The sequence below is a fragment of the Haliotis cracherodii genome, unplaced genomic scaffold, assembly GCF_022045235.1.
Source record: "Haliotis cracherodii isolate W230 unplaced genomic scaffold, xgHalCrac1.p SCAF_5, whole genome shotgun sequence".
In the NCBI taxonomy this organism is placed as follows: domain Eukaryota; kingdom Metazoa; phylum Mollusca; class Gastropoda; order Lepetellida; family Haliotidae; genus Haliotis; species Haliotis cracherodii.
Window position 1 is genome coordinate 8023951 of NW_027266308.1, and position 27499 is coordinate 8051449.

The window sequence follows — 27499 nt, forward strand, 5'->3', positions numbered from 1 at the left end:
CCCATTTCTGGTGTCCCCCGCCATGATATTGCTGAAATATTGGTAAAAGCGGCTTAAAACCACAATCACTCACTCACTCTCAGGCTGCAGACAAGGGGATTCTGGGTAATGACAATCAATGGATTTGCCGAGTGATGTCATCATACCCGATAATGGATTGTCTGGTCCAGATTTCATTATCATCAAAAACAACTTTCATTACAAGAAACAAAATTTAATACGTATTTACAATACAAAGCATTCTATTGGACATGTTGAATGCAGCCAATTCTCAATCATCACTTAATGGCTGAACAGCTAAACACAATAGGCACCAACAGCAGACAACATATTCTGTACAAGTACCGATGGAGTGAAACTTCCCTCGTACAATATCTACATCTCATTTACATCTGTACTTTACAATGAAGAATCTCTAATCGTCTCCCCATCACAGCAGGTACAAGAGCAGGGATTTGTTATTTTGCTCAAATTTGTCAAAAGTTACAAAGCCATCAGGGAATTTGTCATTCCAAATTCGGAACATTTACTGACATTTGCTGCAGGCTGAATATGCCCCTGAGCACTTAGTAAAATCCCTTGAACGACTACATCCCCATGGAAACAAGTTCTCATCCTATTGAAGTACCCCCTCAAGACGGCACTACTTGACTCGGTACAACATCTTGCGCTGCATGCGATGCTGAATCTCTCCACGCCTCAACATCAGATACACAACTTTCTGTATTGCTCTCTCCGGGTATTTCTGAAAGAAGGAAACACTGTCAGACCCGATGTACAGCATATAACACCTTATTTGACAGCCCTTCCATGGTCTAGCTATCAGTTTCAATAAAACCATTCAGGCTTAAATAATAATCCTGTCGACTAGTAGGTTTTTACATAAATAAAATTTTCCCTATTAACATGTATTAAAAACTATAAAATATTTACACAGAATACATCCCAATTAACTGAGCATAATAGAGACAAGTGAAATCTGGTTTACAATAACAAAAACTGCCAATCACAGGTTTTTGCCAAGTTGGCCTCAAAATTGTAAACACACTTTTACTCAAATTTGATCGCTGTCAAGATCTGATAAATCCTCCATCACCTGAAGTTCCTAATCAGTCAATCAGCTGATACAGCCTGGAATAATATCTTGGCTAATCCCGCTCATGGTATAAAACCTAAGGAGGACACCCCTGATACTGCTCCAATGAATTTATCTTACCGACATGTTTTAATTGTAAGAGAATGAACATAAAGTCAAAATTGATAGAAAAAAGCTGTTCAATCGAGCTGAGGTAAGCATGTACTATGTCACATGACTTTCATTGACTTGGAAAAAGCGAACATCTTTTTGCTTTGAAGCAGGGTATAAAGGATTTATTCTGCCTCTAAGAAATCCACATGCAGCCTGTCTTGCTCATGGCGGGGTATAAGGGATTTATTCCTCCACTGAAAAATAGATTCCCCACCAAGGTTGGATACACAATATTTCATCAAGATCAGGTGGACCAATCAGATCTCATCATTCTGACATGGAGGTATCATAACGCACACGCACTTTCGTTTCAAGCACCATGGCATTTACATAATTAGAGTGTACAGTCTCGGAACGCATTTGTTTTGTTTCTTTAGTTCAGAATCCATGAAAGGGCTGTTAAAGTTATGAATCAGAAACTGTAACTAAGCATTTTGATAAAAATTCAAATAATGAGGCTCTACAGTTTAAGATATCCAACACTTTATCAGCTCAAGAACCAACACAAGATTTGATGAGCTGTGCCTGAACTCGGCGACAATTAGACAACCAGTGAACCATGGATTTCAACACCTCTGAAGAAGACTATTTTTGGGGGTTATTTTGAAAAGTTTTGAAGAAATGGGTCAGTAACTGGAAACTTCCTTCACTTGTTGTACTTTTGCTGTTACGGTATTATTGCCAAGCAAACTGTAAGCTTGTACAACAGAGTTTCACAGTGAAAGGGAGACGACTCTCTTCCAGCTTGAGTGAAACTTCATTCAAGCTTGCTGGGACTGAAAAATGGCTTTCAGCTCAGTTTTACTGACATATGTTGTGGTTTTATTAAAAAAACCTGTGGCTGACTACAGCGTTATAACTAGGTGCAACCTACCTGTCTGGTGAAGTCTTGAATGATTGCGTGTTCCGACACCTGGGATCCGATGATGAAGCGTCTCTTCATCTGCTTCTCAATCCGGCTCAGCAGCTCCTGGTCCTCCTCTGTGGTGAAGCCTTCAGCTCCTGGCAACATCACCAACACATGTGTCACTATGGCAACACCAACCACATCACCAACACAAGTAACATAAGATAGCTATGTGATAAATCGCAAAGAAAAATTAAAAACAAAGCGTGGATTATTTCACGATAAAACATTGTTCTATCATGATGTCATTTCTGGAGAATCCATTATGTGCTCGCTACTTTAATGACTTCATATATTGAACGACATTATTTGTGAGAGGGAAGTGTCTGGTAAGTTGTTCCCATAGATGTAGCTGTGCTTTGCAGATAGACGCAGTGGTCAACGATCGCATCATAAAGTGGGGAGATATGACAATCGGGATTTAGAGAAAAGGTAAGGTAATCAATGTGAGGATTGCCAGAATATGCAAGAAATACCAAACCTAACCAACCCAGTGGACTTGTCCGACATTTCCGAGGTCAGATTCTATTTAGGGAGTCATCATTATCAAAATACGGGCAAATATTTTTACAATCTCATTAAAATCAGATCTTAGTTCTCACGACCGCTAAACGAAGATCTGAGGACACCCCATTACGGGTCACGACAGACAGACTGACCTTGTGCGAACTTTGACCGACCAATGGAATGACTGACAAGAAGTCCACATTAGCCAATCAGAAGGCAGCTTTCTCATGCTTTACAGCCCTAATTTCAAATTGGCGACTACGCTTCAAAACATACTTTAACAAATTCTCGATTAAAAATTTGAAACCCAAACAAATGAACATTCTGGAATGGCTAATCATTGCTAATAGATTGTCTATATTGTATGGATTCAGTCATTAAGCCCGTAACTATAGTTCGGAATACCCCATGTTAAAGATTTCAAGGTTGCATGATCAGAAATCACATTCTGACTGTCGTTCTAACGTGACCCCTATAATGCCTAATGGGATGTCCTCAGATCTTTGTTTAGCGGCAGCAGGAACTTAGATCTGATTTTAATGAGATATCTTTAAGGCTTTTACATTTTTACATCATCCTTAAAGGGGCAATACATAATGATGATATCTCATCAGAAATAAACGACTTGTAGTCCTTTACTATTCTAACACTGCAGGGAGAATATAACACTCGAGGTTGCACCTATCATGGGTGATTCTCCCTCCATTGTTTTATTGTACAATAAACTTCCACATGTTTATTTCTTAAATACAATCCATTCCCCTGGGTTCCTGATAATTTAAACTTCACTCTTCACTTTTTCCACTCTAACTACTGGAAAAGTCTGCTGCTTGGTGACGATATCTTTAAGATTTCATGGACTCTGCCTACCTGCGAGGTTGCCGGAGTTGGCGGCGTCCAGAGTGGACACCTGGAACAGCCGCAGAGCCTCATCCACATCTGTCTCAGTTGCGAAAGCTTCCATCCTCATCTTGGCCAGGCTCTCTGAGATTCTGATGATGGCCTCAAGCTGCCTGAGATCACAAATTTGTGTTAAGATTATTGACACATTAGAATTTCAGTTGTAATCATAGTCAGATTAAAGTGGTAAGAAAGAGTGATGGGGGTGCCACCCGAGTGAGTGAGTGAGTGAGGTTTTACGCCGCTTTTAGCAATATTCCATCAATGTCACAGCGGGGGATGCTAGAAATGGGCTTCACATATTGTACCTATGTCGGGAATCGAAGCCGGGTCTTTGGCGTGGCGAGCAAACGCTCTAACCACTAGGGTACCCGACCCCCCCGGATGCCACCTGACAATCATGGAGATGCTAATTGACAGTGATGTGGATGCGATGCCTACCTGACAGTGATGGGGATGCGATGCCTACCTGACAGTGATGGGGATGTGATGCCTACCTGACAGTGATGGGGATGCAATGCCTACCTGACAGTGATGGGGATGTGATGCCTACCTGACAGTGATGGGGATGCGATGCCTACCTGACAGTGATGGGGATGCGATGCCTACCTGACAGTGATGGGGATGTGATGCCTACCTGACAGTGATGGGGATGTGATGCCTACCTGACAGTGATGGGGATGCGATGCCTACCTGACAGTGATGGGGATGCGATGCCTACCTGACAGTGATGGGGATGTGATGCCTACCTGACAGTGATGGGGATGCGATGCCTACCTGACAGTGATGGGGATGCGATGCCTACCTGACAGTGATGGGGATGTGATGCCTACCTGACAGTGATGGGGATGCGATGCCTACCTGAGAGTGATGGGGATGCGATGCCTACCTGACAGTGATGGGGATGCCTACCTGACAGTGATGGGGATGCCTACCTGACAGTGATGGGGATGCCTACCTGACAGTGATGGAGATGCTAATTGACAGTGATGGGGATGCGATGCCTACCTGACAGTGATGGGGATGCGATGCCTACCTGACAGTGATGGGGATGCCTACCTGACAGTGATGGAGATGTGATGCCTACCTGACAGTGATGCGATGCCTACCTGACAGTGATGGGAATGCGATGCCTACCTGACAGTGATGGGGATGTGATGCCTAACTGACAGTGATGGAGATGTGATGCCTACCTGACAGTGATGGAGATGTGATGCCTACCTGACAGTGATGGGGATGCTAATGGACAGTGATGGGGATGCGATGCCTACCTGACAGTGATGGAGATGTGATGCCTACCTGACAGTGATGGGGATGCGATGCCTACCTGACAGTGATGGGGATGCGATGCCCACCTGACAGTGATGGGGATGCTAATGGACAGTGATGGGGATGCGATGCCTACCTGACAGTGATGGGGATGCGATGCCTACCTGACAGTGATGGGGATGCGATGCCTACCTGACAGTGATGGGGATGCTAATGGACAGTGATGGGGATGCGATGCCCACCTGACAGTCATGGAGATGCCTACCTGACAGTGATGGGGATGCAATGTCTACCTGACAGTGATGGGGATGCGATGCCTACCTGACAGTGATGGAGATGCGATGCCTACCTGACAGTGATGGGGATGCCTACCTGACAGTGATGGGGATGCTAATTGACAGTGATGGGGATGCGATGCCTACCTGACAGTGATGGGGATGCCTACCTGACAGTGATGGGGATGCGATGCCTACCTGACAGTGATGGGGATGCGATGCCTACCTGACAGTGATGGGGATGTGATGCCTACCTGACAGTGATGGGGATGCCTACCTGACAGTGATGGGGATGCTAATGGACAGTGATGGGGATGCGATGCCTACCTGACAGTGATGGGGATGCCATGCCTACCCGACAGTGATGGAGATGCTATGCCTACCTGACAGTGATGGGGATGCGATGCCTACCTGACAGTGATGGGGATGCGATGCCTACCTGACAGTGATGGGGATGCGATGCCTACCTGACAGTGATGGAGATGTGATGCCTACCTGACAGTGATGGGGATGCTAATGGACAGTGATGGGGATGCGATGCCTACCTGACAGTGATGGGGATGCGATGCCTACCAGACAGTGATGGAGATGCGATGCCTACCTGACAGTGATGGGGATGCTAATGGACAGTGATGGGGATGCGATGACTACCTGACAGTGATGGGGATGCTAATGGACAGTGATGGGGATGCGATGCCTACCTGACAGTGATGTGATGCCTACCTGACAGTGATGGGGATGCTAATGGACAGTGATGGGGATGCTAATGGACAGTGATGGGGATGCGATGCCTACCTGACAGTGATGGGGATGCTAATGGACAGTGATGGGGATGCGATGCCTACCTGACAGTGATGGAGATGTGATGCCTAGCTGACAGTGATGGGGATGCTAATGGACAGTGATGGGGATGCGATGCCTACCTGACAGTGATGGGGATGCGATGCCTACCCGACAGTGATGGAGATGCGATGCCTACCTGACAGTGATGGGGATGCTAATGGACAGTGATGGGGATGCGATGCCTACCTGACAGTGATGGAGATGCGATGCCTACCTGACAGTGATGGGGATGCCTACCTGACAGTGATGGGGATGCGATGCCTACCTGACAGTGATGGGGATGCGATGCCTACCTGACAGTGATGGGGATGCGATGCCTACCTGACAGTGATGGGGATGTGATGCCTACCTGACAGTGATGGGGATGCCTACCTGACAGTGATGGGGATGCTAATGGACAGTGATGGGGATGCGATGCCTACCTGACAGTGATGGGGATGCCATGCCTACCCGACAGTGATGGAGATGCGATGCCTACCTGACAGTGATAGGGATGCGATGCCTACCTGACAGTGATGGGGATGCGATGCCTACCTGACAGTGATGGGGATGCTAATGGACAGTGATAGGGATGCGATGCCTACCTGACAGTGATGGGGATGCGATGCCTACCTGACAGTGATGGGGATGCGATGCCTACCTGACAGTGATGGGGATGCGATGCCTACCTGACAGTGATGGAGATGTGATGCCTACCTGACAGTGATGGGGATGCTAATGGACAGTGATGGAGATGCGATGCCTACCTGACAGTGATGGGGATGCGATGCCTACCTGACAGTGATGGGGATGCTAATGGACAGTGATGGGGATGCGATGCCTACCTGACAGTGATGGGGATGCGATGCCTACCTGACAGTGATGGGATGCCTACCTGACAGTGATGGGGATGCGATGCCTACCTGACAGTGATGGGGATGCTAATGGACAGTGATGGGGATGCGATGCCTACCTGACAGTGATGGGGATGCGATGCCTACCTGACAGTGATAGGGATGCGATGCCTACCTGACAGTGATGGGGATGCTAATGGACAGTGATGGGGATGCGATGCCTACCTGACAGTGATGGGGATGCGATGCCTACCTGACAGTGATGGGGATGCGATGCCTACCTGACAGTGATGGGGATGCGATGCCTACCTGACAGTGATGGGGATGCGATGCCTACCTGACAGTGATTGGGATGCGATGCCTACCTGACAGTGATGGGGATGCGATGCCTACCTGACAGTGATGGGGATGCGATGCCTACCTGACAGTGATGGGGATGCCTACCTGACAGTGATGGAGATGTGATGCCTCCCTGACAGTGATGGGGATGCGATGCCTACCTGACAGTGATGGGGATGCGATGCCTACCTGACAGTGATGGAGATGTGATGCCTACCTGACAGTGATGGGGATGCTGACTTTCTTTCCAGTCTCCCTCTCATACTCTTGGGCGCCATTCCTCATCAGAACATAGCGGTTCTTCAGTTTCTCGGCAGCTTCCGGAGAAAGACGGGGTCCACATTTGCTGTAAGGAAAGAAATCAATATTCAAATTATCACACGATATAACAACAAAACTTGTCATTAAATTGATCTTTAGGCGACATTTTTTTTTATTTCTTGGTTTACGGATGCGTTGCTCTTTCTAAGTCCAAATGTTAAAAAAAAGTAAAATGAAAATTACCCTTTTTTTATTACCGCCGATCTTTTCGACAAAAAGTTCAAACAAAAAAGATTTCTTTTCCTCGTCGAGCGTAAAGCAAAGGGAAGTCACTCTGATATTTCTTGCTGGGATCCTTCTCTAATACCATCAAAGCTTGTCAACACAAAGCGCAGTGGTGACCAGTTAAACTATTTCAACACTGTTGGCAGTTCAAAGCCACAAGTCACACCGCACGGTAGACCGTCCAAGCCACGTCAAAATAGTTTATAATTATATTAACCTACTTGTCATATCATTCATTTATTAAACCTTTATCACATTTCACAATGTCTGAAATACGTTTCCATTTGATTTTATCATTTTTTTTATCTATAGATTAAACATGTATTCACTTGACACTATTTCCTGCAATGTTTTTGAAAATAAAATTCTCGGACACACTTCGACAACGGGTCCTCATCGAACATGTCAAATATCAAAATAAACACGTTTCACGCGCTGAAACGTCTTTATTTACAAAGTAATAAATTCATCAAAAATATATCTATAAAAGTTGCCAAACTGACATCTTAGTTATTATTTCCAACTTTTCATGCGATTGCATATCGTAAGTCAAATGACATCTCGGCTTTCGTTGCCTCGATTTCTCAGCTCGGACACAATGTCTTAATCCCAAAATATATGCATAAGAAATCTTTATCACAGCTCGTAACCTAACTCTATGCATCCATAAAGTTCTATATTTTTAATATAGATCGCGATTTCATGCTGAAACGTTCAGAATAACATGATTTAACCCAAACCTTTCGCCAAAGTCTGAAAATTATCGTTGCTGTAATTTGATTAGCTGCCTTAGGTCACGCGCTTAAATTTGACCAATCACAAACCTTGTAGCAGATTTTGTCGGTGAAACAATATAAGTTTTTTTAATGTATACTGACATGGCAGGACGTATGTGTTATTCATACGAAGCTTTGAAAACCCAGGTATTTGCTCATGTTAGTGAGCGAACAGCCACTATCATCGGGAAATGGGGGATGACAGATATTATTTGTAATTCTTTCTAAAATAATGTTCCACCAACGTAAAAAAATGAAAATTGAAAAGAAATATTGGATTTTATGAATACTTATATTTGCCGAAAAAATCATTAGATTTGCGTTTAATTCTGACGTTATGTATGTTTTAGCTTACATTATTATTTACTTAAAACAAACTTTATTTAGTTGTTCATGAATTATTGAAATAATGAAATACACGTAACTTTCGTATTTATAAACAATAGGATTAATTAGACCTTTCAAATAGTGTATGGCAAAACATGTAGTAGCAAAGATGTTAATTTCAGCAGATAATTCCTTGATAAATGTTGGTTTCATCTATCACACAACAGTCTCTGGGAACTTGGTGTCACAGCAGTAATCTTCTGGTTGGCTGGTGTTGAAAGAGTTAAACGTTGCCCATGCATTTGCTGCCAAAATAGCAGCGTCTTTCCTGCATTTCCACCCATGACATGAATATTGTTATGTTGCCATCCTTACACAAGCTGAGTGCCAGGGGTATAATATAATGTTCTTGAAAAATTGAGTTATTTTACTTTTATTACGCCAGGATATTTTTTTTCATACCTACCTAACTTTTTAGTACAAAATTCAGGTAAAAAAAATGTGAGGCTTTTTTTTTTTTTTAAATTGGCCTGCCTCACTTTTGAAATCCGTAAACCAAGAAATAAAAAAAGTGTCGCCTTACAAGCCACACAATGTTCCTGGGCTACTTCAGTTTAAATGTCATGTTTTTAATCGGCAACTTACGTTCTAACAAATGATATCAACTTCTTCAGGGTGTTGAGATCAATCTCTCCATCATTCAGTTCTTCCGCGGACTGAAGCGAGTTCAGATGCACGTTCATCACATGCTTGGCCAGTGTCTGAAGGATAAATACAGCCGCTCTCATCATCACAGTACGAGACAACCTAGCTGAACTGGCTGTCAACATAGCTTGACATTCAAGATGCATGGAAATTCATAGCAGTGGTCCCGCTGGCTTTTAAATCTGCCAGTCCTAGTGGACTGGCAACACTAAAAATTAAAAAATCCCTTCCTAATTTTTGTCAGTCCCCAACTTTCAACAATTAAATAAACGTAAAAGAATTACCTAGTTTTAATTCATTCAACATGACATCATCTCTTAGTAACTTAGTTAGATACACGTCATTCACACAAAATTCAGTCACAATTTTCTCTTTTTTTTTTTATTTTTCAAGACTAAGTCGCTTCAAATATATCTTTAACCTCGAACCAAAGCAAAATGTTATTTCCTTGCACAAAAAATAGACAAGGGGGAAACCCTGAAGGTAACAGACAAGCTGACTTCATTGGAAAAATATACTTATATGAACATCGCTGATGTTTTGTTCAACAACAAAGATTTATAAGGTACTTTATTTGCCAGTCCAGAGGGACTGGCAGTCACATGAAGTACCAGTCCAAACCTAATTTTACCGGTTATAAACTGGTATTTACCGATAAACGGGAACACTGTCATACAAACAATACAACCTAGAGAAATGTTGTTCGACAATATTCCTGCTGAGAAGTCTCGGACAGACCATTGGAGTATATAAAGTGCACAATGATCCATTCTTGACACACAATTATTGGTCCCATTGCAAATAACCAAATCATTACTTGTATCTTCCTACAGGTGCTGGGAACATATTCTGCTCAGATGTCCCAACAAGCAATCAGTTACAACACCACACTCTCATCATTACATAACAGTACTATTGAAGTGCTGTCGGTACAGAAGCCTTTTGGGGCCATTTCTTTTTTCCTTGAAATATTAGGATCCTAACTTGAAATTTCAAGATGTTATGTTGAAATTTCAAGATAAAAAGTTTCATGAAACTTTAAGATTTTAGTTTGAAATTTCAACTAACTTGTATTTAATAGATACTATGTTGAAATTTTAAGATACATAAGTTGCAATTTCAAGACAAGCAAGTTAAAATTTCAAGATACTAACTTGAAATTTCAAAAGTATGTTGAAATTTCAACAACAAAAATACAAAAACAAAGGGTCCTAAAAGGATTCTGTATACCGGGGCCAAACAAACAATAAACAACGTTCCTTTAACAGGACTTGACTTTGCTATATTAGACATGCACAAGTACAACTTATTAATAAAAGCAACCTAAACTTCGAAGCCTATTCAAGCCCTGTCCACTCCCTGTCCCATCAACACCAAACCTGAAGGTGAGTTCCAGGTGAGATGCCATAAACTCACCATATCCCTTCTCTCGTCGTGCTCGTCTTTCACGACGAAGATCATATCGAACCTGGACAAGATGGTAGGCATGAAGTCGATGTTGTCAGCGCCCTTAGTGTCATCCCACCGTCCGAACACGCTGTTAGCAGCAGCCAACACGGAACATCGGGAGTTGAGGGTTGTTGTGATCCCAGCCTGTAGACAGATCAGGACATGAAGAGGATGCTTTCGAGAAAATGTCGAGCTACCATAGGTGTGGTGAGGTGAAATTGGGTTTAACGTCGCGTCCAAGATTATTGCACTTATTTAGCGACGTGCATGTACGTGTGGCTGCTTGTACTAGTCCGGACTGATGCTGATTTATAGTGCTAGCTCACTGAGATACCATGCCACAGTTTAACATGAATACCCCACTCAGACACAGTATACTGACTCCGAGCCGACCAGTCCTTGTTTTAGCCCCTTAATGCCGAGCACCAGACAGGGTAACAACAAGTACAATCTTTTGTATGACGCGGCCCGGGATCGAACCCTGGACCTTCCGCTCTCCGGATGCTCTACCAAAAGACCACGGAGGCAGTCGCTACCATAGGACTTTGCCTACACATCTCACCCAGTATGTTCAGACTGTCAGACCACTAAATGTCTGCTGCTCATCAGAAAATCATTTTGTTTGTTTGTTTTGTTGTTCAACGCCACACTCAGCAATATTCCAGCTATACAACGGCGATCTGAAAATAATCAAGTCTGGACCAGACAATCCAGTGACTGACATCATGAGCATTGATCTACACAGTTGGGATCAGATGACATGCATCAACCAGGTCAGCAAATCTGATCACCCAATCCCATTAGTGGCTTGTTACAAGCATGGGTTGCTGAAGATCAATTCCAACCTGGATATTCCCAGGTCTTGTACCTTAGAAAGTTCTGGTAAAGCAGCGGTAGAAACTTAACAGTTTTAGTCCACTAGTCCCTATAATGATAGCGTACAGTAAAACCCATAAAAATGGCAATTCTTTTGCTAGTCCTTAAGATACCTTCTCTATTGGGCAATTTGGCAAGGACTACAGGACTGGTGCCAATTTAGAACGCTGTAGAGCAGACAGATAGTTTACTGACAAGTCAAGAAGGTTATTGCAACACATCCCTGGGGTAAACATGTCAGTGTGGGAGACAAGATTTACTTTCAAAGTGGGAATGTCCACAAGCCTCACCAAGGTGAAATGAACAACATCGTACCTACTGCAGGACGGGATGCAGACATAGTTTGATACAGCATCACCATCAATTTAACTCATCATGCAACTGACGGAAGAACAAGATATTACCATCAACGCTGTTGTGTATATATCATTAGTGCCGTCATGTACAGGTCATTAGTGCTGTCATGTACAGGTCATTAGTGCTGTCATGTGTTTCAGTAGTGCTGTGTTGTGTATATCATTAGTGCTGTTGTGTAGATCGTTAGTGCTGTTGTGTATATCATTAGTACTGTTGGTTATTTCAGTAATGCTGTTGAGTATATCGTTGGTGCTGTTGTATATTTCAGTAATGCTGTTGTGTATATCATTAGTACTGTTGGTTATTTCAGTAATGCTGTTGAGTATATCGTTAGTGCTGTTGTATATTTCAGTAATGCTGTTGTGTATATCATTAGTACTGTTGTTTATTTCAGTAATGCTGTTGAGTATATCGTTAGTGCTGTTGTATATTTCAGTAATGCTGTTGTGTATATCATTAGTGCTGTTTATTTCAGTAATGCTGTTGTGTATATCATTAGTGCTGTTGTATATTTCAGTAATGCTGTTGTGTATATCATTAGTACTGTTGTTTATATCAATAGTGCTGTAGTGTCTGTCATTACTGCTGTAGTGTTTATCATTAGTGTTGTAGTGTATATCATTAGTGCTGTTGTCCACTTCAGTAGTGCTGTGTTACATGTATCATTAGTGATATTGTGTATTTCGGTTGTGCTGTCGTGCACTTCAGTAGTGGTCCTCACTGGGCCTTCTCACCTTTGCTATGGAGATTGTCTGTTGTTCCATGGCCTCGTGGATGGCGACTCGATCGTCCTCCCTCATCTTGTCAAACTCATCGATGCACACCACACCCCCATCGGCCAACACCATCGCTCCTCCCTCCATTACAAAGTTTTTCTACCAACAGAGATAATAACAATGACGCTGCTAGTTTCAAATACTCAAAAGGAGTTAAGGATATTGCCACAGTTGTTTGAAGAGCTTTATCAAGATCTGGACACCAGTTCCTAAATACGATTGTCAAACTGAATATCAAAACTGTGAGTACGATATTAGCAAAAATTGACCATATCATTTCTGCAGAGCTCCAGATAACTGTCGGAGCAATTGAGTTTTTACTCGAAGGTTTCTATTTTAATTGGGTTTTTACATTTTTCATTGGGTAACCAATATCTTTTCACTTATCTTTTCATCACTCTATTGGGTTTTCCCAAAATCAGTAAACATTTAAAAAAAATAAATAATGTTTTAGATGTATGTCACGGTTTTAACAGTAGGCTCAGCTCGGAAAGTACATTAGCTCATAATTGTGTTGTGGAAATTAACTCCATTATACGCATGCTGAAAAAACTTCATTAGGTATTTACGCATGCTGTTTTTGTACATTTGAGGTTTTCATTTAATGCATGGAGTTTCTGTATGAAAGTTAATTGAAAGTAATATCTGGGGGGGGGGGGGGGGGGGGGGAAGGAATTTTACACAAATACTTATCTGTAGCTCTGGTTATGCAACAGAAATTACATAATTCAAGGTGGATAGACGGACATAACATTATCTAGCCACGTTATATGGCCAGTGTAGAAAAGAGAGACTCGGGAACTAAAAAATGTCTGAACATCAGCTTATACTCACAGTCTGTGGGTCTCTCAAAACCGAGGCTGTGAGTCCGGCCGCACTGCTGCCTTTCCCAGATGTGTACACCTGCAAACATGGCCGTCTATATAGTACTGCCCCTTCAACTACTTACAATAATAATACAAGACTTGCCTTCTGGCAACAGCATCAGTAACACAATAGAGTTGTCAAATGTTACAGTTACTTTGTCAACATATAACTGGATTTCGTAAGAGTGAGAAACCATTCAAGATGGTGGCATCAAGTGTGAGCTTGCGTTTGATATTGCCAAGGGAACTTGTTTACAGGGAAGTAATGTTCTGTGTGATTGTATATGTGACACAAGGGAGGTAGGTTTCTTGAGTGAGTTGGGTTTAACACCGCTTTTAACAGTATTCCAGTTATATCACGGCGTGTCAGCTAAATGTGGGAGGAAAGCCCGAAATGATGCAGGTCTCAGACGTTTACCACTTCGATGAAACCCTTGAGCACGGGTATGGTGCTGACAAACCTAGAAACATAATCAGAGCAAACCGGGATTCGAACCCACAATCATAGGTTACTGCCGTGCCCAAGGGACGCAACCCTGCATAGCGAATCGCGGCGCCTTAGACAACTGGACCACCCGTGCCCCCATTGGGTTTCTTTGGGAAGGGCAGTTAGACAGTTTGGATCAGTGATGCTGTGTGACATTTCTGTAAGTGGAATGTAATGGAATAAACAACATTAACACGAGACATTCTTGTCACTGTATTGTCTGAAATAACTGACTAAGTTTGGATTTAACTCTACAGGGACCACTTTTTTAATGTCATAGTCGTAACTGTGAAAGCTGTAAAAATGTAATATTTGACTCTACTGGTGTGAGATTTCCTATCATGCAAATACCTTCATAGGACATCATAAATGCATGTGAATGTGTGATGTGTCTCTCAATTAATGCATTTGTTACATTTCTGTTCTTCATCAACATTGTTGATGAGACGTATGATGTGATCTATTTCATATATCGTCAATGAAGATGTTGAATCTGCACTTACAGAAATGGGCGACACTCTCTCTACAAACTTGAGCAGCTGACTTTTGGCAGTTCCTGGGTCACCCAGCATCAGCAAGTTGATGTCCCCTCTCCGGGTCAAGCCGTCCGGCAGCCTGCCAACACACAGCTTCCTGTAACTCTCACCCAGTAAACAACACCGGCACTTCTACTTATGATACACGAATACTGACTTCACACGCTGACTAACACATATTTAAGTAGTGTTTCCAATTTTACAAACAAAATTGCACATAGATAGAAATCATCATATAAATATATATAGTGAGTGAGTGAGTGAGTTGGGTTTAACGCCGCTTTTAACAGTATTACAGTTGCACTGTTAAGAGCTTAATGTTGGAGGAAAGCCCGACGTGATGCAGGTCTCAGACATTTACCACTTCGGTGAAACGCATGGGTATGGTGCTGACAAATCAAGAAACATAATCGGGTTGCTGGCATGCCCAAGGGACGCAACTCTGCACAGTGAATCGTGGCGCCTCAGACGACTGAGCCACCCGTGACCCCCTCCAATCATATATGTAGGTATATCAAGGTATATATAAATACTTAAATCTTCACAGCAAGGGTTCTACATTTTGCTTTGGTATAGGATCAAATTATTCACATAAACCTGCTCCGAGGCAGAAATTCAACCACTAGTCCAAATTTATGCTAGAATAACTAATGTCATGGCTTGTTTGACTGACAACAGAACCAATTTAGAAGAACCTTGAACACTTCATTTTACAATATCCCATTGAATGCAGTATTTATATACCTCTGATTGAAGTTAAAAATACAAATTTTGAACAAATTTAATAGAATCTAAATATCTTTTACATTTGCATACTTATCCTGCATTGCTCCATAAAGCATTTAATGATGTTTTCCTAATGCAGGATCAGTTAAAAAAATAAGTATCATCTAAATATTTTTTACATTTGTATACTTAACCTGCATTACGACATCAGAAAACAGCAGTAAATACATTAAGGAGGAATGAAGGATAATTTAAAAAAAATTATTTTTCCAAATTTACCCGACACAGCACTTAGTTTAGAATCAGATAAAAAATTATATTTGGGCTCGATACGAATGTGATACAAATTTTCAGACTTTCTCGTGGAATAATGGTCTGGCTGTGTTAGTGGAAGCAGTTTTTTCACACAAGGCCAGGAAGCACAACGCCAAAGTTCTTACTTCTTCCTAGAACCCCCAAACAGTAGACACGCAATAGCCTTCTTGATGTCTGCACTGCCCCAGATGGATGGCGCTATGCTCTTGGCGATGGTCTCGAAGATGTTGGGGGTCTTGGTGAGCCTGCGGAGTTCCTCCTCTTCCTGAGGGGTGAGTGGGTTGAGTGCGGTCCGACCCGCTCCGTCCGTGTCCACCTGGATGCCCACTACACGGAAATATGGCATCCGTATTCCAACATTCACCTTATCTCTGGCGCCACCCTGCAGACAAATAACATCAGCAGTTGGCACATTAGTGTATACAACTATCTTTCATCACCAGCATGAATGAGTGAGTTGGGTTTAACTTTTAACCAGTTATATCTCGGCGTGTCAGCTTAATGTGGGAGGAAAGCCCAAAGTGATGCAGGTATCAGACGTTTACCACTTCTGAAACCCACAAACATGGGTATGGTGCTGACACCCTAGAAACTTAATCGGGGCGAACCAGGATTCGAACCCACAATCATAGGTTTCTGGCATGCCTTAGGGACGCAACTGTGCATTGCGAATTGCGGCGCCTTAAATGACTGGGCCACCTGTGCCTCCCATCACCAGCATGAGCAAATATTATTAGTTTTGGCGTCTTTAGTCGTGTTAGTTGCCCTATATGTAGTCATATTAGGTTAGCAGAAATTTTTTGGTCTGGGCGTAATTTAGTTGCCGAATACAGTGTCATTAGGTTAGCAGAAAAATAATGGGATCAATATTTCTGTAACCTAATATGACAACGTATATGGCAACTAAAGACGCCATAATGAATTTATTATGCCAAAAATTTAACATTTTCTGGTATTCATATCGCATGTCAAAATGAAAGCTTGACACTTACAACTGTTGACATTAAGCAAGCTCCTCACAGCGGTAGCCCGTTCGCAGAGCTCTCTATACTATCGCTGCCACCAGTCAAAACTCCCCACTGTGAATAGGTGGCCACAACCATGCTTGGAGTTTAACTCACAACCAAATGACCGCTATGTTTACAAACAAGTGACGACTGTCGTGACGCCGAAAACACTTATCCCTGCTAAATTACTTTTTTTCTTTGTCAATTTGAATTTCTGTTTCATTAAAACTATCGTGTTATTGATATTGTAAGAATGTAATGGAGAATTTAGTTGATGTTCCGTTAGTCTGCAATCTCGAACCAATCTGATTATTAAAACAACAAAGTAAATTCATCTGGAAAACATGGTCAGTCGTAAACCTTATCAAAATGAAATATGATGGCATTCCCAAAGACAGAAACAAAAGTATCAATGTTACTACATTTGGGGTTAGAGGGCAAATTTCAAGATTCTTGTAATGGCCGCGCCCACACTGGTGGCAGCGGTGTCACCGAGAGTGTAACGAAGGTGTCACGCGCTTGGAAGGAGCTTGGACGTTTAGGGTCAAAGGGAGACTACTCTTCAAACCTTAGAACCCAAACCTTGTTGATAATTTTAACAATAATCTTTATTAAAAAAAGTAAAAAATGTGATCTAAAAATAATAATTTAACATCCTTGCACATCAAAATTAAAACATTTTATTAAAACACAAAACAGAGCCCAATGAATTTCTGTACCAGAATTTTCATGAGAAATATGTGAGTTGGGTGTTTGAAAATCCAAAATGGCTGTTACTGACAGTATACTGTCCCATGTGAGGTCAGTAACAATCAACTTGAAATTTTCACGGACGGCATACCGGCTCATATGGGGTTAGTAGTTCTGCTCTCTGATTGGTCAGTCTCACTTTGAGGCATAATAAATTTAAAGCCAGTAGTCAGAAATATGTACTGCTTGCTCAACATAGCACTCAGCAGTATTCCAGCTATATGACTGTGGTGTGTAAATAATAAAGTGTCTGGACCAGACAATATCAATATTATCACCATAGGCTCATGTAATACAATGGTCATTCCAGAAGTTGGTTGCTTGGTTTGTTGTTCAACGCCACACTCAGCAATATTCCAGCTATTTGATGGCGGTCTGTAAATAATCGTGTCTGGACCAGAATATCCAGTGACTGACATCATGAGCATCGATCAACGAAATTCGGATATGATGACATGCATAAATCAAGTCAGCGAGCCTGATCACCCTATCCCGTTAGTCGCATTTTACAGCAAGCTTGAGTTGCTGAAGACATTTTCTACCCCATTTTCTATGGATCTTCACGGGTCCATTCCGGAAGTATGACATTGATGATACAGAGATACACTTGACAAATGAGTGAGTGAGTGAGTTGGGTTTAACGCCGCTTTTAACAGTATTCCAGTTATATCACAGGGTGTCAGCTTAATGTGGGAGGAAAGCCCGAAGTGATGCAGGTCTCAGACGTTTACCACTTCGATGAAACCCACAAGCACGGGTATGGTGCTGACAAACCTAGAAACATAATCGATTCGGGATTCGAACCCACAATCACAGGTTTCTGGCGTGCCTAAGGGACGCAACTCTGCACCGCGAATCACGGCGCCTTAGACGACTGGGCCACCCGTGCCCCCCACTTGACAAATGACCTTTGATGGAAACTATAACATCAACAGAGAATAACACACTTGCATATTTAGGAGGTTGGTTGATAACATCAATAACATTGGCCATCATACAGTGTTCGGCCTGTTGGGCTTGAGCTGATAGTTCTAAATTTCAGCAGGCTCATACAGCCTGCAGTTTATTTAAGATACTTATTAAGCATTATTTAAGTAATATGATAAACGTAACTTTCGTATATATAAACAGAAGGATTAGACCCAATCTCATTAAAATCAGATCTTAGTTTTCACTACCGCTAAACAAAGATCTGAGGACATCCCATTAAGGGTCACGTCAGAAAGATCTTTCGCGAACATTGACCCCCCAATGAAATGACTGACAAGAAATCAACATTGGCTTATCAGATGGCAGCTTTCTCGAGCTTTACATCAGTTTCAAACTGGCGACTAAGCTTTGAAACATATTTTGACATATTCTCGATTAAAAAGTTTAAAACTGATAAGAGGAACATGCTGGAATGGCTTATAGATGGCCTAAATTATATGGATATAATCGTAAAACCCGTAACTGTCGTTCGGAATACCCCGTGTTAAATATATTGTGGTTGCATGATTAGAAAACACATTTTGACTGTCACTTTCATGATCTGGTAAGCGACGCTCTGATTGGATGAAAGGTCATTCTGACGTGACCCGTAATGGGATGTCCTCAGATCTTTGTTCAGTGATAGCAAGAACTAAGATCTGATTTTAATGAGATTGGATTAGACCTTTTAAATGACATGAAGCGAAAAGATGTTTTAAAAGCTGATAAATTTCGGATAAATATAGGCTTCATCTATCACATGGAGTCTCTGGGGAAAAAAGCTTCTGGTCGACAGGTTGTGTTTTGTAATTTATATTACAAGGTCTCCCTGTTACAGTTAAAATGTTTGGGCCTTTAGTGTTTCCTCTTGGCTCACAGTTTTTTAAATGTGCTGGCCCCAAGGCCTTAAAAAATAACAGTCTTTGTTCTCAGGCACCACCCGCATCATCATAAAGTCTGTCGCACATTTTGTTTTTATTTCCATTTTTAAAAAATTGTAAAAATCCTAAACCTAAAACTCAATGCACAATTTTTTTTTTGAAAATGTAAACAAAAACAAAACGTGCAATGAACTTTATGATGATGTGGGCAGTGCCTGAGAAGCAAGACGCATGTTTTTTAGCCTAAGGCTCTCAGTTTACTCTGCAGAGTTTCAGACACTGCCATAATATTACAAAATTGGTCACCACAAAGTAAGTTGGAGCTTTCTGGGTGTTTGCACTTGTCAACAAGAATTTGTTTACAAAACACGCAGCAACTGTGTAAGATCACTACACATAACCCGAGTCAGCATGTGCTAATAGAACAACCAGTGATGGCTGAGAGGCATTAGGTTTAACATTGTGTAAACAGCAGTTTGGCATCAAATTCATTAAGAGGCCATATCTTCTTACCTTTGCTGGTTTAAAACTTTTCTTGATAGAGTAGACCCCCATCACTGTTACCCTGTTGCCAGGGACGATACGATCACAGAGGTACCTGCAACACAAATCAACAATTCATATCTGTAATAACTCACCAAGAACGCAATTCACACATAATCACATACCACTTGGCTTTGAAACATGCTAAATTCAAAATAATTTTTAGTACTCCAATAATGAATACTGGCACAAGTCAACATTTTATAATCCCAACCAAAAAGGACAATGGTTGTGGAATCCACACAACAGATATAACTGGTCTTTGAGACCTTTGAAGATCGGGGTAGAATAGGTCTTCAGCCACCCCTGCTTGCTGTAAACATGGTAAAAGGTGACTATGCTTGTCATAAGAGGCGACTAACAGGATCGGGTTGTCAAGATCGCTGACTTGGTTGATGTATGTCATCGTGTCTCAATGATGTCAATCCCTGGATAGTCTGGTCCAGAATCGATTATTTCCAGACCGCCGTATTATTGCTGGAATATTGCCAAAAGCGGTGTTAAACAACAAACAAAACTGGCTTTTGAAGTTTCCACTTGATCATAAAATGAATTTCTTCCCGTCTATGTTAAAACCCCTCTTCCCTCTTGACTGAAACCCTCACTCAATACGTTCACATCCAGCTGCTGAAAGATGTCTGCTCACCTGTCACAGTACAGCTGCAGATGACGGGGCATTTCACCGTTGGGTACAGCTTCTGGCGTCTCCTGCAGCTTCAACACCTGGAAGTCTACACACCGACACTTGTCTGGTATGATGAAGAATGGGTCAATCGGACACTTCGGCCGCCCAGCCTGGTCACTGAAACACAAGTCATCGTCTCTGAATTCATCTATGTCTCTGGCCACAAAATTACTCAAGAACCTCAATAGAAAGATTTAAAGGGTCACGAGTTTCCAATACACTCAGAAGCAAGACATAATTGAACATATTACTCAGTCCAACATAAAATATTTTTTTCAGAAAATACACACATCAAAATCAAACTTTGCACTGCACCTCTCTTATTAGGGCTAAAAAAACCAATAGTCTTGTTTCTCAGGCACTGCCCACATCATCATAGAGTTAATTGCACATTTTTTTTTTTATCATTTTCAATTTTTGTTTGTGCATTGTGTTTAAGTATTAGAATTTTTATTTTTTGAAAATGGAAATAAAAACAAAATGTGCGGCAGACTTTAAGATCATGCAGTTGGTGCCTGAGAACCAAGACTATTATTTTTTTAGCCTAGTATAGTGTTCTTTAAATTTGAAAAGAATCCATGAAGTAGTTCAAGTTATAGGTCGGACAAATGTTGAGGTAAGCATGGTAAAACAAACATTCAAAGTTCAAAACATGTAAAACTTCACATTTTCTCAGAAATTCCACATTACAGAATCAAACTTTGCAATGCACCTCTTCTATTTGTATGTAAACTGTTCACTAAATTTGAAAAGAATCCATACAGGTCTTTAAGATATTGGTTGCACAAATGTTTCAGCAAAACGTTCTAAGTACAAAAGTGAATGAATTAGTGTAATTTTTTCAGAAAATCCAAATACCAAAATGAAACTTGTCAGTGCACCTCTCCTATCTGTGTAAAAAAGTCTTCAGCATGTTTGATAAGAATCTATGCAGTAGTTTTCAAATAATGGGGTGCACACAAAAAATGTCCTCAGAAGGACGGACGGAATTCTTTGGCATATAGAACTATATATACCTTTTAGGTCGGGGGTAAAAAAAATCAATAACTCCATCAATTTTGTACACAGCAAATAACACTTGCTACAACTATCCAAGGGAGACAATTCATACATACAGATGTATAGCAACTCACAGCAGTAATGAACTTGTTAGTGCCAGTTTGAAACTTGTGCTGTAAAGCTTCGGAATGGCTAACATGGCTAATGGTGACTTCTTGTTTCATTTCATTCTTTCGTAATGGGATGTCCTCAGATCTACATATTGGTTGGTTTGGTTGTTTTTTTTGTTTAACGCCGCACTCAGCAATATTACAGCTATATGACGCCGGTCTGTAAATAATCGTGTCTTGACCAGACAATCCAGTGATTGATAGCATGAGCACCGATCCACGCAATTGGGATCGATGACATGCATCAACCAAGTCAGCGAGTCTGACCACCTGATCCCGTTAGTCGCCTTTCACGACAAGCATAGTTACCTTTTACGGCAAGCATGGCTTGCTGAAGACCTATTCTACCCCAGAATCTTCACGGGTAGATCTACATGTAGAGGAAGCAAGCACTAACACCTAATCATTGTTCAAAGGCTGAACTTACGTGTTGCACTTTCTCGGCAAAGCATATCCCTCCAGGCCGGGTTTAACTGCGATGTTGTTCATGATGTTGCTGCAGCCACGACATTGTATCGCCAGACGAATTGCCTTGGCCCTGATCGTCGAGGCAGCAATAACAATCCCAGGAATCTTCACCAGCGAGGACACTTGTTCCGACTAAAACACAACATGTCGTCAGTGTTGCATCACTTCTCATATAGATATTCAAGCAAAACAAAAGCTATCAACAGAACTTCTTTTTTACATAAGTTTGTCACACAAAATGTCAGTCGTCACCACTCGCCCCTTTCCGTAACCAATCAGAATGCGCGTATGATTTCAAGTTCTTCGTCAAAGAATCCCTCAGAAATAGGTTTTGATTTTACGAATGTCTCGCATCTAAAAATATACCCAAGGCACAGTTAAATTTGTTCAATCATACAGGATAAGTCTGCATGTCCAGATGTGTTTTAAATTGCATCTGAAATAAATATAATATATGGGGAAATATATGTGAACCATAACGCACAGGAGTCCGTATCTAAAAAAAGACGCCCTCATGCATATTCATGACCATCTGGATGGTCATGAATATGCATGAGGGCGTCGTTGACAATTATTTTAGGTATGCCCGTTTGCGCTAAGACGGAACCCGGTCGCAAAAATGGCCATGAGAGGGGCGCGAGTCGCTATCGGCTTGTCCCGGAATAGTACGAGTTTGTCACGAATATCAAAATGTATATTTAGTCATTCATTCCTCACAAAATATCATCCTCCAAAGGCAAGGGAGTTAACTGACTATAAAAGTCCCATTTCCACCCTTGCCTGACAAGGCTGGAATTTCGTGGCTCGAATGTAGCGCCACCAGTGGCAATAATGAGTTAAGTCCCTTCTGTGTGCCTCCTACTGACGAATCAGATTCCACCTCTCATATCCCTTGCATCTGGTTCAAACAAAATTGAGGCGCCCACTCAAGACGATCTTATGGATTATCAAGATCTTTACTGTAATAAAACAGGTCTTACGGAGCAAAGTGCATCAAATTACTTGAGCACATTGATTAAAAATATGACAAGATTTGAAAACATTGGACTATGCATAGACTCGTTAGTCTAGCCAAAATGTAATTCAGTAAAAATTCCGGCCTTGTTTGACAAGGATAGAAACTGGACTTTTGAAGTCAGTGAACTCCCTGGCCTTTGGGTAGATTTTAGCTACAGTTCCAACAATTCCGGAAGCAAGGCTGCAGTTATCTGTACCTTGAGTTCTCGCACTGAGCATGGGTTTGCAGAGGACGTCAGCATGACCTGAATATCCTCAACCTCCTCTTCTCCTTCAGGTCGAGGCCGGGTCACCTCATCGGCGACCTCCTTGGCAGCATCCTCAAACTATAAATAAAAATCAGGAAAATCTGAATACTTCTCTTTCTTAAAAACACCTGATGTGGTAAAACGTTGTCATACAACCATGGATTATAAAAGGTCAATCCGACTATCACTGGAAAAACACTGCTGCGCCACAATGCTGCAATGTCGTCATCATTGAAAATATAACGAACCAAACCACTGTTTCGGATTTCAATTAGCATGATTAGCGCACTGCAGGGGTTACAACACCTTGAATCTAAACTAGCGACTTGATTAGCCACGCCTTTACCACAGGTGCTGACCCATGAAGATCAGGGTTAGAATAGGTCTTCAGCAACCCATACTTGCCATAAGAGGCAACTAACATTGTCGTAAGAGGCAACTAACAGGATCTGGTGGTCAGGCTTGCTGACCTTGGTTGATGCATGTCATCAATCCCAATTGTGTAGATCAATGCTCATGATGGCAATCACTGGATTGTCTGGTCCAGGCTCGATTATTTACAGACCGCTGACATATAGCTGGAATATTGCTGAGTGCGGCGTTAAACAACAAACAAACTCCAGGTGCTATCAAAAATATTTCATAATTTATGATCAGCAGCTAATTGCTTATCTTGAGGTGCATATGTTGTTTTCATTTTACCCACGGAATTCTAAACTTGCAAATAATTCATTGAATTTCCCGATTTCATTGAAGGAGTGTCTGATCCCAAGGGAATACCTAACTCTATAGACAGTAAAAGGGTATGTCATGGACAAAAAGAACAAAAGGCCTAAGGATAAACCTACCCCAACACACACTGAACAGAAGGATTGAATAGGCACACAAGATCAGAGAAACCAGAGCCACAGACGCCCGCCATAGCAAATCAGCTGTGCACAGCATCAGTCTTTACGATCCAATTTACTTATGGGGGCACGGGTGGCCCAGTCGTCTAAGGCGCTGCAATTCATTGTGCACACCTGCAACCTATGATTGTGGGTTCGAATCCAGCTTGCCCAGATTATGTTTCTAGGTTTGTCAGCACCATAGCCGTGCTCGTTGGTTTCATCGAAGTGGTAAACGTCCGAGACCTGCATCACTTCGGGCTTTCCTCCCACATTAAGCTGACATGCCGCGATAAAACTGGAATACTGTTTAAAGCAGCGTTGATCCCAACTCACTCACTAAATTTACTTCGAATTCAGGAAATAAGCATACCGAGACTTCCCCATAGGTGGCAGACCAGGAATTCGGACACATTGTTAATCTGCAGCTATTGTGGTTACAAGAATCACTATATGCAATGTAAAGTACACACAATACAATGACAACACATTTGATATTTACCAAAGGAAGATGTTCAGAAGGCTGCTTGAGAAGTTTATCACCAAGAGTCTCGTCAAAACTACGAACATCGTCCAAGTCAATGTCCAGCCAGTAATGCTTAAGGTTGTAATGTCTCTTCAGCTGGTCTCTGAAAATCACACAAGGAAATCATGATAATGCCTCAAATATATAACGTTGTAACCACTATCGCTTCTGGCAGTAACAAACAAGAGTCATCAGAAAGATGACATATCCACCCCCCCCCCCCGGCAGCTGCCTGTCAAGTAACCACTAGTAAATGTGCAATTCTGTATGTAATGAGTCAACAGCTGAATGTTCTTTAAGAAGCATACATTGTTTACCTACTGAATGGTTTTCGAATTCTGCCCCGGAAACGAACCCAATCCCCAATTGTCTTGTCCAACTTTATTCCATAAAAATTTAAAAAAATAAAAATTAGAAAAATCCTAAATTATCAAAAAGCAGCACTTCAGTATGTGCCTGATAGATTTGCCAAGTTGCGATCAAATACACTGAATGGTTTTGGAATTCTGCCCCGGAAAAGGAAATGATTACGGACGGACAGACTGGCTGATCGCTATATCCCCCCGCATTATATGCCAGGGGATAATAAGTAGTGGAATACACGTATCGTGATCTTGAATAGTTTCTATGGTGAAGACTGAGCACACAATTTCATGCAGGCCTAAATGTTCAGCGTTCATGTTCAGGGAATTTTTTACATGGCCCCTTCATGTGAAAATTTCAAATATTCCAGAGGTACACCCATAGAGCACAATGTTAAAATGCCCCGTTGTATTTGAAAATGTGGGCCTTTTTCAAATTGAAGGGCTAAACGTACAAGACCGACCCTAGAATTATCCCTGAATGTTTAATGTTATTTCTTTTCCATTTTAACACAAATAGTAAGACCAATGTCATATATAGCCGCAGCTTTTTTGTATGGTTTAGCAAAGCCATAAAAAATCTTATTGCTTGAATTAAGAGATGCTGTAACTCTGTATAAACATCCCGTGGCCGACATATTCTATGAGTATGAAACCAAAATGATTACAGCTACATAAAATTCCACACGATCATACGTGGGATTTTACTATCACATAAGGCCTAATCAGTTTGAATACCATTTCACAGATAAATGCTTAATCAATGGTTTCGATAACGAAATCTAAGATCGATCAACAAATATACACAAGTTGGCAATTCTCAACAGGTTAGTTTAGATTTTTCATCAGTATACCATCTTACCGGTAACGATAGGAGAAGTTGCCCTCATGAAACTGTCTGATAAAGTCCTTAAATCGTTTCTTCACTTGCGTCCTGTTGATTTGGCCTTCATCTGGTTGATCTTCTGAACCGAAGTTATCACTGTAAAATATTCCAGCATCATCAAAACCTGCCATGATTGTAAGTTCTGTCAACAAGTTGATCAGTCACTGCGCTTTGTTGTGTTCACGTGCTGAATTTGGCGCGAGAATTTTCCCGCGAAAGCTAAAATTAGATTCCGGAAAAAGACGAGTAAGTAACATTTACACCTTTATACGATAATTGCATGTTGCGGTGCATTTTAATTAGTGTAATTAACATTGTTTTAGAAAAGAATATGATACAATATATGGGCACTTTATTTATTATCCACACTATTACTTTGATTGGGGAAGATTGAATACGACGAAAGCCGAATATTCATGAGGGGCGGGGCGATAGGTAAAGGGACACCACTCCAAATACAATCGTATTTAACTAATATTTGAATTCTGCTAGTGTGCTGGATAGGGATCGAGGCTAGGCAGTCGTGCATTGGATTCTATCATTTTTTCATTGACATTCTTTCATTTAAGGGTCCTTGGAAATTGTCTTCAGTTATTTCCAACGTTACATGGCCGAAAGATTACCGATGATACAATTAAAAACTCACTTTTTCTATATTCACGGTTTTTATGAAATCATTTGCCAAAGAGGTAGGTGGAGATTCACAATTTAGAATCCTCGATGCCGTATGGCTACCATTTACTTATCTTTCATCCTAGCAAATGCCTGCACTGAGCGACACACCAATCAATATTTAGAATTAACGAAAAGGCTGTTGCAAATGAGAATGTGTGTGAGTGAATATGGTTTAACGCCGCTTTTAGCAATATTCCAGCAATATCACGGCGGGGGACACCAGAAAAGAACCCGGGTCTTCGGCGTGACGAGCGAACGCTTTATCCACTAGGCTACCAGACCGCCCCTACAAATGAGAGAATGGTGGAGATTGCACATGTGGTGTGGTAACATTACCAAAACGTGATCACTCTATTTTTTACACCATTTACATTTTGTATATAATTTTAAAAAAAACACGTTTCACTAATAAATGCCAATTATTAAGAAAGTGGTATGATATACTTATAAATAATGTTAGAATGGAAAATATAATTTCGCAATAAAAGCGCAGAGTATTCGATCGCCTATCTTCTACAAATACAAATACGAAAAGACCGAACATAATACACGTATGTGGTAG

At 41.4% G+C, this 27499-nt stretch overlaps 1 protein-coding gene across 1 annotated transcript; it reads right to left on the reverse strand.

Moving 5' to 3' along the window:
- Positions 1-624: 624 nt before the first annotated feature.
- On the reverse strand, positions 625-26448 carry LOC139442765 (DNA replication licensing factor mcm5-like). Its single transcript, XM_071223659.1, has 16 exons — positions 26239-26448; positions 24991-25117; positions 23551-23679; positions 22296-22468; positions 20661-20816; positions 19985-20069; positions 15990-16246; positions 14791-14902; positions 13769-13837; positions 12893-13033; positions 10893-11069; positions 9417-9532; positions 7340-7468; positions 3534-3676; positions 2124-2251; positions 625-745 (listed from the first exon to the last, which is right to left on the reverse strand). Exons 1-16 carry the CDS (start codon positions 26391-26393, stop codon positions 644-646), a joined length of 2199 nt encoding a protein of 732 aa, XP_071079760.1. The 5' UTR covers positions 26394-26448; the 3' UTR covers positions 625-643.
- Between the last annotated feature and the right edge of the window lie 1051 nt (positions 26449-27499).